The sequence below is a fragment of the Rhineura floridana genome, chromosome 20 (assembly GCF_030035675.1).
Source record: "Rhineura floridana isolate rRhiFlo1 chromosome 20, rRhiFlo1.hap2, whole genome shotgun sequence".
Lineage (NCBI taxonomy): Eukaryota > Metazoa > Chordata > Lepidosauria > Squamata > Rhineuridae > Rhineura > Rhineura floridana.
In genome coordinates this window covers 10,906,568-10,923,040 of record NC_084499.1, presented here as the reverse complement: position 1 = coordinate 10,923,040, position 16,473 = coordinate 10,906,568, and the positions used below count along the sequence as shown (strand labels likewise).

General features: G+C 44.0%; 1 protein-coding gene across 1 annotated transcript in view; it reads left to right on the top strand.

The window, feature by feature from the left end:
* PAPPA (pappalysin 1) overlaps nucleotides 1-13,514 on the top strand; it is a 284,791-nt gene extending 271,277 nt beyond the window's left edge. Inside the window, exon 22 of the mRNA XM_061604307.1 lies at nucleotides 12,767-13,514. Coding sequence (XP_061460291.1) covers nucleotides 12,767-12,877 — 111 coding nt within the window. The 3' untranslated portion in view covers nucleotides 12,878-13,514. The remainder of the gene's footprint in view (nucleotides 1-12,766) is intronic.
* Nucleotides 13,515-16,473: the final 2,959 nt, after the last annotated feature.

Below are 16,473 nucleotides of genomic sequence, written 5' to 3'. Positions count from 1 at the left end.
AGGCCTGCCCACCCGCCCCACTCCTCAGTTTGCCCTTTGAGGCGCTTTTTGAGTGGAATGTGAAAACAAGATATTCCAGAGGGGAGAGGGTAACAGACATTGAAAGGCAAGCAAAAAGGAGGGTGTTCTGCATAAGATTATGCCACCTTCATGAAAAGGCCTAGAATTAAAACAAAACTTGGGTGTGAATTCTAGAGTGAGCAAAGCAGTGAGGGGACTAGAAAGGAGATATAGCACAGATACTTGGTTCAGTTTGCATTTGAAGGGGAGCCTGCCTCGTTCTCACTTTCCAAAACAATATGCGATGTGAAACACAACCAGCCTTCAGACGTCACACTTCTCCGAATTTTGCAGTGCACATCCAAATAACGTGTACAAAAATGCATATTCTGGAGTAAATGTGTATAATGATGTATCTGTTAGTGAAATTAACATACAAAAATGCATTCTGTTACTGGAAGCTGTTTTGGAAGAATGTGTACACTAGGCAAACTTGCACACACCAAACTGTGTATATTAGGAGAAATTCACAATAAGATGCTGATGAATTTTCATGAGGGCTTAAAAAAATTGCAAATGGATGTCTGCATGAGGAGAGCTGAATTTAAGACTGGGAAAATGAGAAAGCAAAGTTGACCATGTGGCCATCCCTACCTGGTTGTGAGGTTCATAAAGCACATGTGCACACCCCTTTGAACCAGGCAGGCTCTCTTGCTAGCCTGGCAGGGAGAGGAAGATAGCGAGCGGAGCCAGCCATGGAAGGGAACGTGTTCAGTTACTGAGTTGCTTGCCCTGCCACTGACCCAAGAGCATCATTGAGGCTTAACAAAGGGTGCTCCATGCAGCCCTTCCTAACCAATGGCAGGTAATGGCACCTTCTGCTAGGGATCCAGAGGGGATGAGGGCCTCCATGAAGGAAAAGCAAAATCCTATTTCCTTTTAATGTCTACGACCTCCTGACCCTGCCCAGATTCCCAGATTGCTCATAGCTTGAATGCTTAGTGAAGTTTTCTGTCTTACTTTTTTTTCTGCTGCATGGCATTGCAAAGGGAGTCAAATGCACCACATTGTTAAATTGAGAGGGAGAGACAGAGTTTTGATGGGGAGCCATTAACCAACACACCATTAGGAAATGGAACTAAAATGGATTAGACTCTGCAAACAGATAGATTTGCTATGATCTCACATTGGTACACAAATTCACATACCTGTTTGTATTGCATTTATAACTTGCTTTTCTGTAAAATTAAAACCAGGGCAGGTAACACACATACACAACTACATTAATTTCCAACTAGGGATGTGTTAGCATTCTGCCCACATTGGATTTGGTACCAGATTTTCCATTAATTCACATATTCTCAATCATTGAAGATCAGCTTTTAATGTAGCAAATTTCTGTGGCTAATTTTGAAAATGGACTTTTTTTAAAAAAAATCTGCCTCTAAAATATAGGTTGTAAGAATGATAATTTATCAATATTTCCTTTAGAAATATCAATATTTCCCTCAAAATATCAATACTGATATTTTTCCAAGCAAAAAAACCCTCATGGATCAATAAAAGTAGTGACTTGCAGATAAAGAACAAACTCAAATTGATGTCAGCCTGTTAGGGCGACGGAATGCTTTTGAACCAACACCGGCCAATGGATCCCATCCCTACTGCCAGCCATTAAAAGCAGTTATTTAGAACATCACAATCAAACAAGTATTTTTCTTCATTTATTTGACAAGATTTATATACCGCTTAATTAAAAAAAAAAACACTAAGCAGTTTACAGAAAATAATGTAAAATATTCATAAGAAAATACTGATAAAAATCAAGCTCTAATAACAAGTAGGCTTAATAAAATTATCAAAATATAGATAAAATCAAAAGCTTAAATGCATCATAAGATTATGCGCCTGGTTAGGCTTGCCCCTGTAGTCCAGCTGGTGTCAAACATGAGATCAAAGGGTGGCAACCAAAGGAATATGCAGTTCAGTCATCTGCCAAAATTCAGATCAAACCATTATTTTGGTTTCACTTCTGAACACAGCAAAAGAGGGAGCCCGGTGGATCCCCTCTGAATACTAGTTGCTGGGAATCACAGGTGCAGAGGACAATGTTGTGCTCCGGTCCTGCCTGCAGGATTCGCATAGGCATCTGGTTGGCCAGTGTGAGAACAGGATCCTGGATGAGATACAAGCCATCAGGTTTGGGGACAAGTTAGGGTGAGGCTTCAAAGGAACAACCAGGAGCTGAAAGTGGGCTCCCAATTGTTCTCTTACTGGAGCAAGGCAGCTTGGAAAAGCAACCCTGTTGAATCGTGAGGAACAAAGGCAGCTGCCTTATACTGTGTCAGATCATTGGTCTGTCTAGCTCAGTCTTGTCTACACTGGCTGGCAGCAGCTCTCCAGGCAGATCTCTTTCCCAGTCCCACCTGGAAGTGCCAAGGAATCGACTTGGGGCCTTCGGCAGGCTAAGGCAATGCTCTGCCACTGAGCTTCTATAATCTATTTCTGTGCCTTGTTGGCTGCGAAAAGCAAGATTGCTTTTTGCTTACCTGCTCTCCCTTTCATCAGGCGGCTCTCTATGACTGTAGAGCGGCCTCTCCTATCAGTCTGCACCCATGAATCATGAGCTCATTCTAATTGCAAAAAGATGGGTTTCTATCACTGCTGCCAGAACCACTGCTTCCTTAATCATGGACCACGCCATTGAATTCCACAAAGTTGTGCAGGCTGAGAGGAGAAATCTTGCCTCATCCTCATTTTAGCAACCCATTTATGAATCTCTCTCCCTCTCCCTCCCCCCACCCCCACCCCACACACAGAGGGTATCACGGCACTTTGGGGAAAAGAAATGGTGTAATTCTAATGCGAAACCCTACATTTTTTAAAAAGGCCATTTTAAGTTGTCATCCCTACAGTCTCTTGGCTGATTTGTGGAACAGGTGCTGATCTTGGAAAGGAAAGGAAAAGAAGCACACATTTCGGGGAACCCGACACTATTTTATCAGAAGTTGTGCAAAACCAATTTGCAATTTGTTGAGAGCAGTGGGGGTAAACTTTTCTTGTTAGGGGCCACTTTATCTCAGGAGTAATCTCCTGGGGGGCCACATACTGGCGGTGAGCAAAGCCAGAAGAAAAAACAAACTAAAACAATCTTTTCTCTCTCCTTTCTGCTATCCCTTCCCTGTCTCTTCCCCACTTCCCGTGAACCTACCTAACTCACACTTTTTGAAATGATACACAAACACGGCCATCCTTCAAAATTAGCGCTTCTCAAAATTTTGTAATGAAGTTCTCCTGGCGCATCGTGTGTATAAAAATGTATACACTAGGGTAACGTGTGCATAAAAATTAGGACTGTATGCCAGATTTGAACAAATCATAAGCCAAATTGGGCTGATTCATATCCTCTCCAGATTGGGTTGAAATGGCCGCAAATCTCTGCAGAGCGGATCAGCTAGTCCCAAATCAATTTGCAGAGATTTGTACAGATCTAAAGCTCAAAACAGTTTCTAATGAACCCAGACAGGGTGTCTCTGAAATGGAGCAATTACAACGCCATCTAAGGAGAACACCAGGGTGGGGAGAGAGGAAAGCAAGAATGCTATCACCCCACCCCACAGTCTCCAGTCACAGTGATTGGAAGGAATGAAGTCTTAAAATGCAGAAATCTTTTTTTTTAAAGTTCTGTCTGGTAGAAATTTTTGGTAGGGGTTGAGTGGCATTTGTTCAGCCTGTGTATGTTTTCAATTCTTTCTCAGTCACATCACAATCGCATCCTTATTTACTTCTCTTTTAAAAAAGTTTATCTGTATTATTTTTAATTTTATTCTGTTCTTATTGCTTTATTATTAAATCTTGTGGGCACATTTATCCACAGCTTTCTGGAATTTATTTTTATTGATGTTCCAGTTGCCACCCACAAACAATAAGAAGCAACCAGCTTGTGTGGTTATACATTATTATTATTATTATTATTTTATTATTATTATTATTAGCCAGCCAAACCTTGTGGGCATATTAGTCAGCATTCTGAATAAAGAGTTGTTATTATTATTATGACCACCAAAGTCAAACTGTGGAATTCGCTCCCACAAGAGGTACAACAACATCTTTATTTGCGGTCAAAGACCCGGAACAGAACATAAAATACAAGAAGAAAACAGTAAAAATAGTAAAATAAATATTAAAAAACAAATAAGTAAAAAAGACTAAACAGTCTATAGCTGTCAGATAGGACATCAGGGCACAAAGTTAGCGCGTTTGAGTTGAGCTACATGGATAAATTTGGCCACCGATAGAGTGAGATACCTATTTGATCCATTATTATGACCACCAGTTGCTAACTGCAGTAAATATAAAATTAATCTGCTCCCTAGATGACAGGGTCTTTAAAAAAAAAACTTTCTTAGAAAAAGCAAATTTTAAAGGTGGCTAGCACGAAAAGTCCTGGAGCTATCCACTTGGTAGGTTCAATCTCCTATATATTAACTAGCAGATCACCAATGTTCATGTCACTAGTTAAATATATATATAGATATATATATGGCTGTTTTGGTTTTGTGATGTATGTCAGTTGGGATTTCTGGAGATTTGTAATATCCAGATTCGTATTAGGATCAGGTACAAACCTGTCCGGATTGGATTGGGCCTTATCTGTATCTACAAATTGGAGCCAAAAATGGGATTGGGGGGGTCCCTGCACAGCCCTATTAACAATGCATATATTCATGAAAATAATAGTAAAAAATATTTATTTATTTATTATTTGATTTATATCCCGCCCTTCCTCCCAGCAGGAGCCCAGGGCAGCAAACAAAAACGCTAAAAACACTTTAAAACATCATAAAAAGACCTTAAAAAAAGGTAAAGGTGTCCCCGCACTTGTAGTGCGAGTCGTTTCCGGCTCTTAGGGTGACGCCTTGCAATGTTTACTAGTTAGACCGTATATATGGGGTGGGATTGCCAGTTCCTTCCCCGGCCTTTCTTTACCCCCCAGCCTATGCCGGGTACTCATTTTACCGACCACGGATGGATGGAAGGCTGAGTGGACCTCGACCCCTTTTACCGGAGATTCGACTTCCTCCTTCCGTTGGAATCGAACTCCGGCCGTGAGCAGAGCTTCGGCTGCGTTACAGCCGCTTACCACTCTGCGCCACAGAAAATACATTAAAACAAAACAACATTAAAAATACATTAAAACAAAACAACGTTAAAAACATTTTTTAAAAAAAGCTTTAAAATCATCTTTTTTAAAAAAGGGGGTTAAAACATTATTAAAGAAAACATATTAAAACATAAACTGCATTTTATTTAGTACAAATTGCATACAAAAAGGTGTGTGTTCATAGACGTTTGCTGGTGAATTTTCATGAGGCCTTTTTTAAACAAAAAAAGTCACAAATTGATGTAGAAATAAACTTAAGATTAGAGAAACAGAGAAACCAAACCTGACAGATTCATCCATTCCTAACCCCTACCCAGGTGAACATAGGAAGCTGCCTTATCACAAGTCAGACTCATGGTCCATCTAGCTCAGTATTGTCTACACTGACTGGCAGAGACTGTCCGCAGTTTCAGACAGGAGGCTCTCCCAGCCCTACCTGAGGATTGAACATGGGGCCTTCTGCATGGAAAGGAGATTCTCAACCACTGAGCTATGGCCCCTCCCTGAATATTCCTATATTAGGCAAAGAGTTGCATAAAATTACACCAAGGGTCATGCAGAACGTGGCATTAAGCAGTCAGTGTGACATTTTGCATAGTGATCGTAATAGCAATGAATGGCGGACAGAACCCAAAAGAGGTTTGCGGTCATTCATATATAAGGTTGGAGACCAGAGCTTGGAAAAGTTACTTTTTTGAATTACAACTCCCATCATCCCAATCCAGTGACCATGCTGGCTGGAGCTGATGGGAGTTGTAGTTCAAAAAAGTAACTTTTCCAAGCTCTGTTGGAGACCATATGCCAAGGAACTCCCATAGGCACTGCAGCAGTTGGTGCGAGTGCAGCACTTACCTGCCCTCCCATCACCGACATCAGGAGGGGAGGGTCAAGACAGCAGCGAACACACCAGCAGGATCACCAGATTTGCTCCACCAGTGCATTTACACTGCATTAATCTTGCCACCACCTCAGCCTTCCCCTCCTCTCCCCTGCTACACTGAAGCAACGCTGGTGTAGGGAGGTCAGGCTAGCACCTCAGCCCTGCTGACCGCTACTGCATAGGCATCTGGTTGGTTGGTAGGTACAAGACCAGAGAGGCCTCTAGTCTGACCCAGCAGGGTTCTTCTGATGCCCTTAAACGCAAGAACACGGTCTTGTCCTTCATTATTGGATGAATTTCAGTTGGTGCAGCTTGAGGAAGTGGACAAGGTGTTTGGAATGGTGCAGGCGACCACGTCTGCTCTAGATCCTTGTCCATCTTGGCTAGTGAAGGCTAGCAGGACTAGTACCACCGGCTGGGCCAAGGAAGTGATAAATGCCTCCTTGAGTGAGGGAGTAGTCCCTAGTAGCCTCAAGGAGGCAGTAGTGAGACCTCTTTTAAAGAAACCTTCCTTAGACCCAGATAACTTGAACAATTATAGACCGGTGGCAAATGTCCCCTTTTTGGGCAAGGTTCTGGAGCGGGTGGTCGCCGGTCAGCTCCAGGTGCTCTTGGATGAGACCGATTATCTGGATCCGTTTCAATCCGGTTTTAGGCCTGGTTTTGGCACTGAAACAGCCTTGGTCGCCCTGTACGATGACCTCTGTCGGGAGAGGGACAGAGGGAGTGTGACTCTGTTGATTCTCCTTGATCTCTCAGCGGTGTTTGATACCATCGACCATGGTATCCTTCTGGGGAGACTCGCGGAGTTGGGAGTTGGAGGCACTGCTTGGCAGTGGTTCCGCTCCTACTTGGCGGATCGTCGCCAGAAGGTAGTACTTGGGGAACATTGGTCGACACCCTGGACTCTCCATTGTGGAGTCCCTCAGGGGTCAGTCTTGTCCCCTATGCTTTTTAACATCTATATGCAGCCTCTGGGTGCGGTCATCAGGAGTTTTGGAGTGCGTTGCCACCAGTACGCTGATGACACACAGCTCTATTTCTCCTTTTCATCTTCTACAGGTGAGTCTGTGGATGTGCTGAATCACTGCCTGACCGCGATAATGGACTGGATGAGAGCTAATAAACTGAGACTCAATCCAGACAAGACTGAGACACTGTTGGTGAATGCCTTCCCTGCCCAGATGGTGGATGTTTACCCTGTTCTAGATGGGGTTACACTCCCCTTGAAGGAACAGGTTTGTAGTCTCTGGGTTCTTTTCGATCCTTCCTTGTCTCTTGAGGCGCAAGTGGCCTCGGTGGCAAGGAATGCGTTCTACCACCTTCGGTTGGTAGCCCAGCTACGCCCCTATCTGGACAGGGATGACCTCGCCTCAGTTGTTCATGCTCTGGTAACTTCTAGGTTGGATTACTGTAATGCGCACTACGTAGGGCTGCCCTTGAAAACAGTTCGGAAGCTTCAGCTAGTGCAAAACGCAGCAGCCAGACTGCTGACGAGGACCAGCCGGTCAGCGCATATAACACCTGTTCTGGCCCGTTTGCACTGGCTACCCATTTGTTTCCGAGCCAGATTCAAGGTGCTGGTTTTGACCTATAAAGCCTTACACGGCGTGGGACCGCAATATCTTGTGGAATGCCTCTCCCGCTATGAACCGACCCGGTCACTTCGCTCAGCATCTAAGGCCCTCCTCCGGGTACCAACCCATCGGGAAGCCCGGAGGACAGTTACTCAATCTAGGGCCTTTTCTGTAGTGGCCCCCGAACTGTGGAACAGCCTCCCCGAAGAAGTACGCCTGGCGCCGACGCTTCTGTCTTTTCGGCACCAGGTTAAGACCTGGCTATGCTCCCAGGCATTTTAAGCGTTTAATGTTATAACTTTAAATCTTTTATTTTTTGTTTGCTGCTTATGTTTATTGCTGGTAGGTTGATTTTATTGTGATATTCTGTATTTTAACCTTTCTGTACACCGCCCAGAGAGCCACTCGCTATGGGCGGTTTATAAATGAAACAAATAAATAAATAAATAAGAACTAAGATAAACAAGAAACCATGCTCCAGTAACTATTAACTTACACACATGCTGCTGTACGGAATGCGTCCATCAATTCCACTGAGTGATTTTCAGTTTTAAGAGAAAGAAGGAGAGGAGGGAAAAATCTCACCCCTACCGCCATTCGTAATTTCAGAAATCTCTATAATCTCTCCCTTCCCCCTTGCTCTTTCATGTTTAATCCTTGCTTACTCACATGGCTCCCGCTGCCAAAATATACTAGACTAGGGATCTCTGCTACATCTCCAAAGATGCATAAAGGTGGCTGATGCATTGGTGGGGGGTGAGGGTGGTGCAAAAATCCTTGACAATTAAACTCGCCCAGAAGGGAAGATGACAATAGCTCACATGCAATCACCCTGGCCTTTGATAATTAGGGTTTTTTTGTATTGTGGGACGCACTTTTGTTAAATTTAAACTGTTCTGTTCCATTTGGAATGGTTTTACTCATTTTATCTTTGCGACATGTTTCATCTGTTTTTATAATTGCTGATTATATTGTTGTAACCTGCCCTGGGACTTTATGGTGACGGTCAGGTAAGAAGGAGGTTCCATGTTCCATCCCCTCTTAATGAGATCTCAGGTTACAGAACTATGAAAGCTGATACTGGAGAGCCACTGCCAGTCTAAGTCGACAATACTGGGATTTCTGGATCATTATTAATGGGTAGAGGACATACTTTGTGTACAGAAGATCTCAAGCACATAGTCACTTTAATGGAACTCAGGTCCTGAAACAGACATTTGACTGAGATCTTGGAGAGCTGCAGCCAGTCAGAGTATACAGTGCTGGACTTGATGGACGAATGGTTTGACTGGGTATAACAAGGGAAGCCAACCAGGTGTCCACTAGATGTTGTTGGGCTCCAGCTTCCATCAACCTCAGCCAACATGGTCAATGGTCAGGGTTAGAAGTATCTTTCTTTACGTTTTTGCTTAGGGCAGTGGTCAGCAGGAATGGGCGACTTGGCCAATTTCAGTATCTCTCAGTTTCTTATGTTTTCAATCTTAAATTCGGTTCTCCAAATTTCCACTTCAGTTAGTGTTGTTTTTTTTAAAAAATCAGCATTTTAGTCCAGATTTCTTCCTATTAGACATGTTTGTTGCAATTTTACATAATGAACAATTTTAGCAAAGGAATTTCCCCTAACAGAATGCATTTTTAAATATTTTCACCAATATATGTATTTGCATGAACACTTTACCCTAGTATATGCTATGCCCCCCCCACACACACATTATATGGCTTGAGAACTGCATTGCAAAATTCAGAGAAGTGTGAATTTCAAAGGATGACTGTGTTTCGGTTCAGATATTGTTTTTCAAGGAAGGTTCTTTTGACAGGTAAGTAGGGATGGACCAATCTGTCTATTTGGGCTTCTCATTTTTCCCCTCTGAAATTCAGTTCTCCACATTTCTTAGCCATTCGAGATTATTTTTTCAAAAAATCCTCACAAATAATTCACCAGCATTTTCATGCAAATTTATCCTAATATGCACATTTCTGTATGCAATTTTGAAATATACACATTTTTGCAGGCAGTTTTTCCCCCATTATATACACACTTTCCCCTAATATTTACATTGTTGTACAGATTGTTTGATTCAGAGAAGCCCAACTTTCAAAATTCAGAGAAGCCCAAATTTCAAAGAATAGTTGTTTTTGTTTGCTTCCTATGTTCCCATTCCCAAGGTCCCTAAGAACCCTGGTAATTTTCCACTGAATACCAGTAACAGCAGGTGGGTTTCATGGAAGCATCTGATTGGCCAACATAAGAAACAGGATGGTGAGCTAGATGGATACTTTCAATTTGATTGAGATTTTCTTGTTTCTTTATGGTTGGGGAATACCACCTTTCTCTGGCCTCCTCCTCTGATGTCAACAAACCTTCCAGTATGAATTATATTACTAGACTTTTGGATTCCCCTCCCTTCTCTGTGGGAGGACTTCTGGAATGGTTCCTGTAGAGGATTAAGATGTTCTGTCGGGATGGAAAATCCTCATGGATTTCAACAGGAAAAGTCAGGCAGGAGCTGGCCTAAATCTAGGATCCTCCTTGCTCCTCCCTTCCGTGGAGGAACATTAGAACATCCTCACTGAGGGTGAAGTTAAGCTGTATTGACGCTTCCCAGTCAGTGGTTTCCCTAACACCTCCATAGCTGCAGAACACTCCAATGGATGATCTGTCCATTGCTGGAAGACAATGGGTGGCGGGGGAGAAGGGACAATTATCTGCTTTGAGCTTCTTGAGAAGTCTGTCTGGTTGGAAACTCAAGAGGTGCCCTGACCTCTGCATAACTTGGGTTGCAAAGAGAACAGCCATGTAGCAAAGAGGCAGGCAGGCACATGCATGAAGGAGGGAGAGAGAGGCCACCTAGCAAGGGGGTCACATGTGTGTGTGTGGCAGAAGGTGCTGGCACAGTGGGCAGACAGGGGAGGAGCTCATTACATGACCTGGACCCTTTTTAAAAAATAAAATAAAGGAAAATTCCCATAGCAGGAAAGAGAAGCCAATGTGTCAGCAGGGAGTGAATGCACATTATGCTTGATGAAAACATTTGAACAGGTTGTGGCATCTTCTGGGAAGGGAGGGGAATTAGGTCATTAACTCTGGCAGCGCAGATGGGAAAGACTCTTGGGAATTCACTCCAGGCACCAAAGTCATCCTCTTCACCCCGCCTGCCCCCCCGCCTTGCCCTGCTCTTTATGTAAATTCCTGATGCAATCCACTGAAATCGACTTCCTTTCACCAAAGCAACAGACCCTGAGCTGTTGCTTCGGCACCTGCCTTCTTTTTAAAGAGACAGGTAGCCTTTTGCACAATAGCTTGCTTCCATCTGTTGCGAGCCACCCCAACCCCTGCCCGCCGCAAAGCCTGAATGACTACCTCGAACCAAAGCTCTACTTTCCTAGGAAAGCTGGACAAGGTCCACATTTTCCCTAATGCAAGGAGTCGAATGCTTGATAATACCAGAGAGAGAAAGGGCTCCTGCTCACCCTCGAATATTACAAAGTGATGTCCGAGTAGGTCATGCACAGTGGACATGGATCCTGGGACCTTCTGCATGGAAAGGAGATGCATGCATGGAGACTGCTTTGTTAGGGCAAATGGGTCACCGGCTCACCAAGCTCAGTCTGCCTTCTTACTTACAACCAGTTCAGGTCGGCATTGGCCGACAGCTTCCTCCCCCTCATTGGTCCAGCTTCTCATCCTCTCAAGTGCTCTCGCTTGGCTGGAATGTGCCCTTGAACTGTGGCAGTGCCCCATGCTGGCCTGGATTGGTAATACAGGAGACGGAAACCTGTAAATTTGGGCATAGCTGGGACACAGCCAAGGTCACAAAAGAGTCTCCTCAGTTCCCTGCCCACTTTTGATTCTGGCCCCGCCCACCATTGTCTGTGGCCCCACCCACCACTGGCAGGCTGCCTAGGAGGGACCTCTGGCTGGAAGAGTCCCCACCTCTAAAATCAGTTAATGGTCTTCTTAAGGCTAAACCGCACCACTTGTTTGTTGCAATTTCTAGGGTTCAATTTAAGGCTGTGTCCAAACAGTCAGGATCTTGCAGGAGGGATTCAAGTGCATACCAGACCGTTCGGTTTGCAGAATTAAGGTGGATTAAAGTGTCCTGTCACCCTAGCACAACACATCTCCTTTTTTGTGTGTTAAGGCCTCTTTATGGTTAGGAATGCGATGATGGGGAAATGCATTTAAAAGTGTTGGATGATGGAAAGATTAAAGGGATGGCGCATGAACACCCCTCAAACCTAAACAGAACAAGTGCTCCGTAAGGCTGGGCACAGCCCAACCTGCATGTAAGCTTTGTGCAAACTAAAATAAAATAAATCAGGAGAAATATTTAAGAAACAGGTTGCCTGGAGAAGACCCAGGTTGTAGCAGTGGAAGCACCATAGCTCAGTGGCACAACATTTGCTTGCATGCAGAAGGCCCAGGTTTGGTCTCTGGCATTTGTAGGTAGGCTGGGAATGTCCCCTGCCGGAAACCTCGAGAGCCGTTTGAGGCAACACTGAGCTGCATGGACCAATGGTCTGACTCAGTAGAAGGCCGCTTCCTATGTCCCTTTAAGGCCGCTTTGACAGAGGGAGTCAAGGATATAACGCCACCAGAAAGGCCCTCTCCTACCGTATTTTAGAAGCCCTTCGGCAGCTTCCCAAATAAAGCGGAGGCACTAGGGATGGAAAGATCTGTCTGTTTCACTTCGTTTCTCATTTTTCCAGTGTTAAATTCAGTTCTCTACATTTCTACAGCGATCTGCACTTAAAAAAAAAAATCCTCATGAAAATTCTCCACCATTTCAGTGCACATTTCTCCAAGTAAACACATTTTTGTAGGCAGTTTTGACAAAGGTACTCATTTTTGCAAGCCATTTCTCATCACTTCATGCCTTTTTGCATGTTATTTTCATTCACGTATTCATTTTTATGCACACGTTCCCTGAATATCTGCATTTTCGAAAACGTTGTTTAGTTGATGAACTGCATCACAAAATTTTAATAAATGCAAATTTTGAAGGATGGCTGTGTTTCGGCTCTCATATTGTTTCGGAAATTGCGAATTTGATCAATTCTGCTTGAAATGCGAACAGAATCAAAATCCTCACCCTTCTCTAGGAGGCACTGATGCCCATTTGTTTGTTGGCTTCCTGTACACAGGTTATCCCCTTCCCGATGTCCTGCGACCTGCAGGGGGAATGTGCTTGCCGGGATCCCAAAGCCCAGGAGCACGGCCGGCGGAGGGACCATCGCGGCTTCAGCTTCGGATAACACAAAGCGCCGCAGGACAGAAGAGACACCACCACCAAAGGCAGGCAAGAAGAGGCATCACCACTTCCCCAAACCCTTTTCTTTTCTCCGTATCTTTTTTTGTTTTGTTTTTAAAAAAAACAATTTCTGCTGCTCAACTCAACGGCATTTCTGCACCAAGGACCTTTAGAATTCAACCGGTCTGCCTTTAATTTCTGTGCCCAAGGAGAACTGAAAGATTGGAGTTGGTGGGAGAGATGGCAGGCTATTGTATGAAGCAGATCTTACAAGAAGGACAAGCAAAACAGGAAATGGCAAATAACTGAGTGAAAGAGGACTTTTTTCTTTAAAAAACGTATCAGGAGAGAGAAGGAGAAAGCATTGCGCCTGATTCAGTTGTATACCCACTGGGTCTGAACTCTGCGTGGCTCAGTTTTTGAGGTTTGTACATCTTTTGGTTTAAGTGTTGCTTCTTTTTCTTTTTTTGGTATCCAGATTAAGGCAAGAGACAAGCCATATATAAATATGTACCTAATATTTATAGAGAAACAAGGGAGGGAGGAGAGAAAGAGAGGAGCATGCCAAGGCAACAGAAGGTGGCCAGAGTCTTGCCCATGTCCAGCATTTTAGGCTCAGCTTCCCTTTGTGCTAAACGGCAAGAGCTCCAAAACATGGGGCCCGGGAGGGGGAGGGAAGAGAGAGAGCAATTTGGACTGTTAAAAAGGGGTGGGGAGAAGATGGCAAGTTGCCTGTCAGCTTGGCGTGGGAGGGAGGGATCCCCAAGATGCTAAGCCAGCACTTGAGGGAGGACTCACGGACGTGGCAAAGAGCCGAGGGCCAAAGGGGGGCTTAAAGTTGCTAAGGCGAGGCAAAGGACAGAAGTCGCGCTGCACTACCAACTGGGAACAGAGAAGAAGGTCAACCAAACCTCCATCTTGCTGCTGCTGTTGCTGCTACTCCTGCCGCTGCTGTGTCCCATTCAACTGATTCCCTTACTGTGTCCAGAAGAGGGGCGCTGTTCAACCTCCAAGCAACCAAACAGTCTCGCCTTAAACCGCTTTACTGACAGACTGCCTTCCAGACTACCGTGGGGTGCTGTTGCCCTCATGCCTTCCCTTTCCTCCTCGAGACACCAACCAGCCCCCAAAACATCAGGCTGTCACACCAAACTAAGTCCTGCTCAGAGGAGACCCATTGAATCTCATGGAGACAACCAACTTGGGCCCACCCGCCTCAGTGGGCCTACTCCCAGTAGAACTTTGTTGGAGACAACCCCCAATATGAAATGTCAGTAGCAAACAAGCCTTTTTTCCATCTTCTGGCCGGCCTCTCCCATCTCAGAGGATTCCTTTTTTAAAAACAAAACAATCCCCAATAGAAAAACACAGGCTGGGGCTGGAACGGGATGGGGGCCTTTCTCAAAACTACCTGGTGCAAGACCCTTGAGCTGCGTGGAACAACCCTTATCAGTATTAGCCTAGCCCACTTTTGCAAGAGAAGGGGCATTGGTGCTCGTCTAACCTCTTCCACGTTGTCATCTCTGGGGTTAGTCCTTGGTGGCTGTCAGCCCTCTTTCTCTTCCAGCCATTGGACTCCACGTGCAATTTATCGCTGCTAGAACCTCACATTCTGCACAAAGAGGCCAGGGCTTTTTCAGCTTGGAGGTCTCCTCTCCATCCAGGGAATCTGCAGAGTTGACCACAATTTCTTCTGGCCTTTGCCAAAGAAAAAAACAAGCCAAGCTTTAAGTGGTCTGGTGATGGAACAGGCACACCATTTCACTGACTGTTGCCAGGTTTGTTGTTTTGAAAGAGTAATGATCCCACCCATTGCCACATCTGGGTGCTGAAATTGTGAGGAGGAACCACAGTGCTCGGGGATCCATGTGATTCAGCAGGCTAGCTTCTCCAGGTCTTCCCTATGCATTTACATTCCATCAAATGGAAAGAATGTGTGCATGTGTGTGCGTTGGGAAAAAAATATTCAAAGCCAGTGGAAAGCTTTCATATTAGAAGGAACCTGGATCTTCACAAGGGTTTGACAGAGAGAGAGAGAGAGAGAGAGAGAGAGAGAGAGAGAGAGAGAGAGAGAGAGAGAACATAAAAGCTGCTAGCAAATTCTCAGATATGAGATATCTACACATCAAACTCAAACTGCTTTAATAGTCTTGATCACACCCCAAGGATTCAGGGAGCGTCAGTTCTGTGTGTGTGCATGGGGGGGGGGGAGGTCAAGAACCTTAAACAAAAGAAGTTCCCAGGATTCTTTGGGGAAAGGCATGGTGAGGCCAAATTCAATGAGATGCTGGAAAGATGTGTGCAGATCTGCAGTTTTGTTTGTTTTTAAATAGCTTGAAAGGGCCTCTGAATCAAATCAGCATCCTGGAACTTGGGGAAGAAAGGGTTAACTTTTTCCTACTGCTATATCATTTACTGAATATAAATCAACCCCCATTCTCAAACTATGAATTGGAGATATTATACCCTCCCCCCCGCATGCCAAACATCTCTTCAGCCTTATAGTCCAAGTACATCCAATTGTGGGCAAATTCAAGCACCTATCTTTTCCTGCCCAAGGATTTTTTAAAAAAAAATACATAAAGGGGTAGACATGGGGGGGGTGATTAAAAAACTGTGGATTATTGGCCAAAACTAGCAGGGTTTCCCAAATGTGTTTATCCATCAAATTCCTGCATGCATTGGCATAAACTTCCTTGCAGCTCTGAGCTGCAAGCCAACTGTTTTTGTTTTTTTTAAGCTGGGTACAAGGGCCACCACTTCCTGAAATAATACACAGACCAAAATGCAGCTATCCTACAAAATTCAATTTCTTTGAATTTTGCAATGCAATTCCTTAAGCAAATAAGGGCCTTCTTCGGGAGGCAATAAATAAATACAAACATGCAAATATTAGAGGAAAGAGTGCATTAAAATGCACTCATTAGTAAAAATAACATACAAAAATGCATTATATTTTTGTAAACCGCTTAAAGACTATCCTGGTATTAAGTGGTATATAAATGTATAAAATATTATTATTATTAATAATAATTGAAAATTGCTTACAAGAACATGCATATTAAGCAAAATTGCATACAAAAAGTTGATTAGTAGAGTTTCACATTAAAACGCTGGCAAACTTTCATGAGGATTTTTAAAAAAAAATGCAAACTGATTTAAAATGTGGAGAAATGAATTTAGGATTAGGAAAACGAGACAGTGGAATTGACAGATTCGTTCATTCTTATTAGTGAGCATCCTATTCCATGCTGACTTGACCAACTCCTGAAAACCCTGGGAAACTGCTTGGATTCCCTCTGCATTCCTCCTGCAGCTCCAACAAGGGGCCCGTCCACATTGCCATGGTTTTCAAGTGGGATTCAATCACCTACCAGCAAATTCAGGTTGGGCATATAAAGCTGATTCGGCACTCTTGCACAACACACCCACTTCCCCTGCAAAAGTTTGGACTTTTTGCAGTCAGGAATGTGATAGGGAAATGTACTGGACACTGTAGGATAAGATTTGCTTAATGCATCATAGAACCTGCCTGGAAACAAATCGGAATAAATGTTCAGTACATACATTTGTGGAACACTCTCCCCAGGGAGTTAAGCC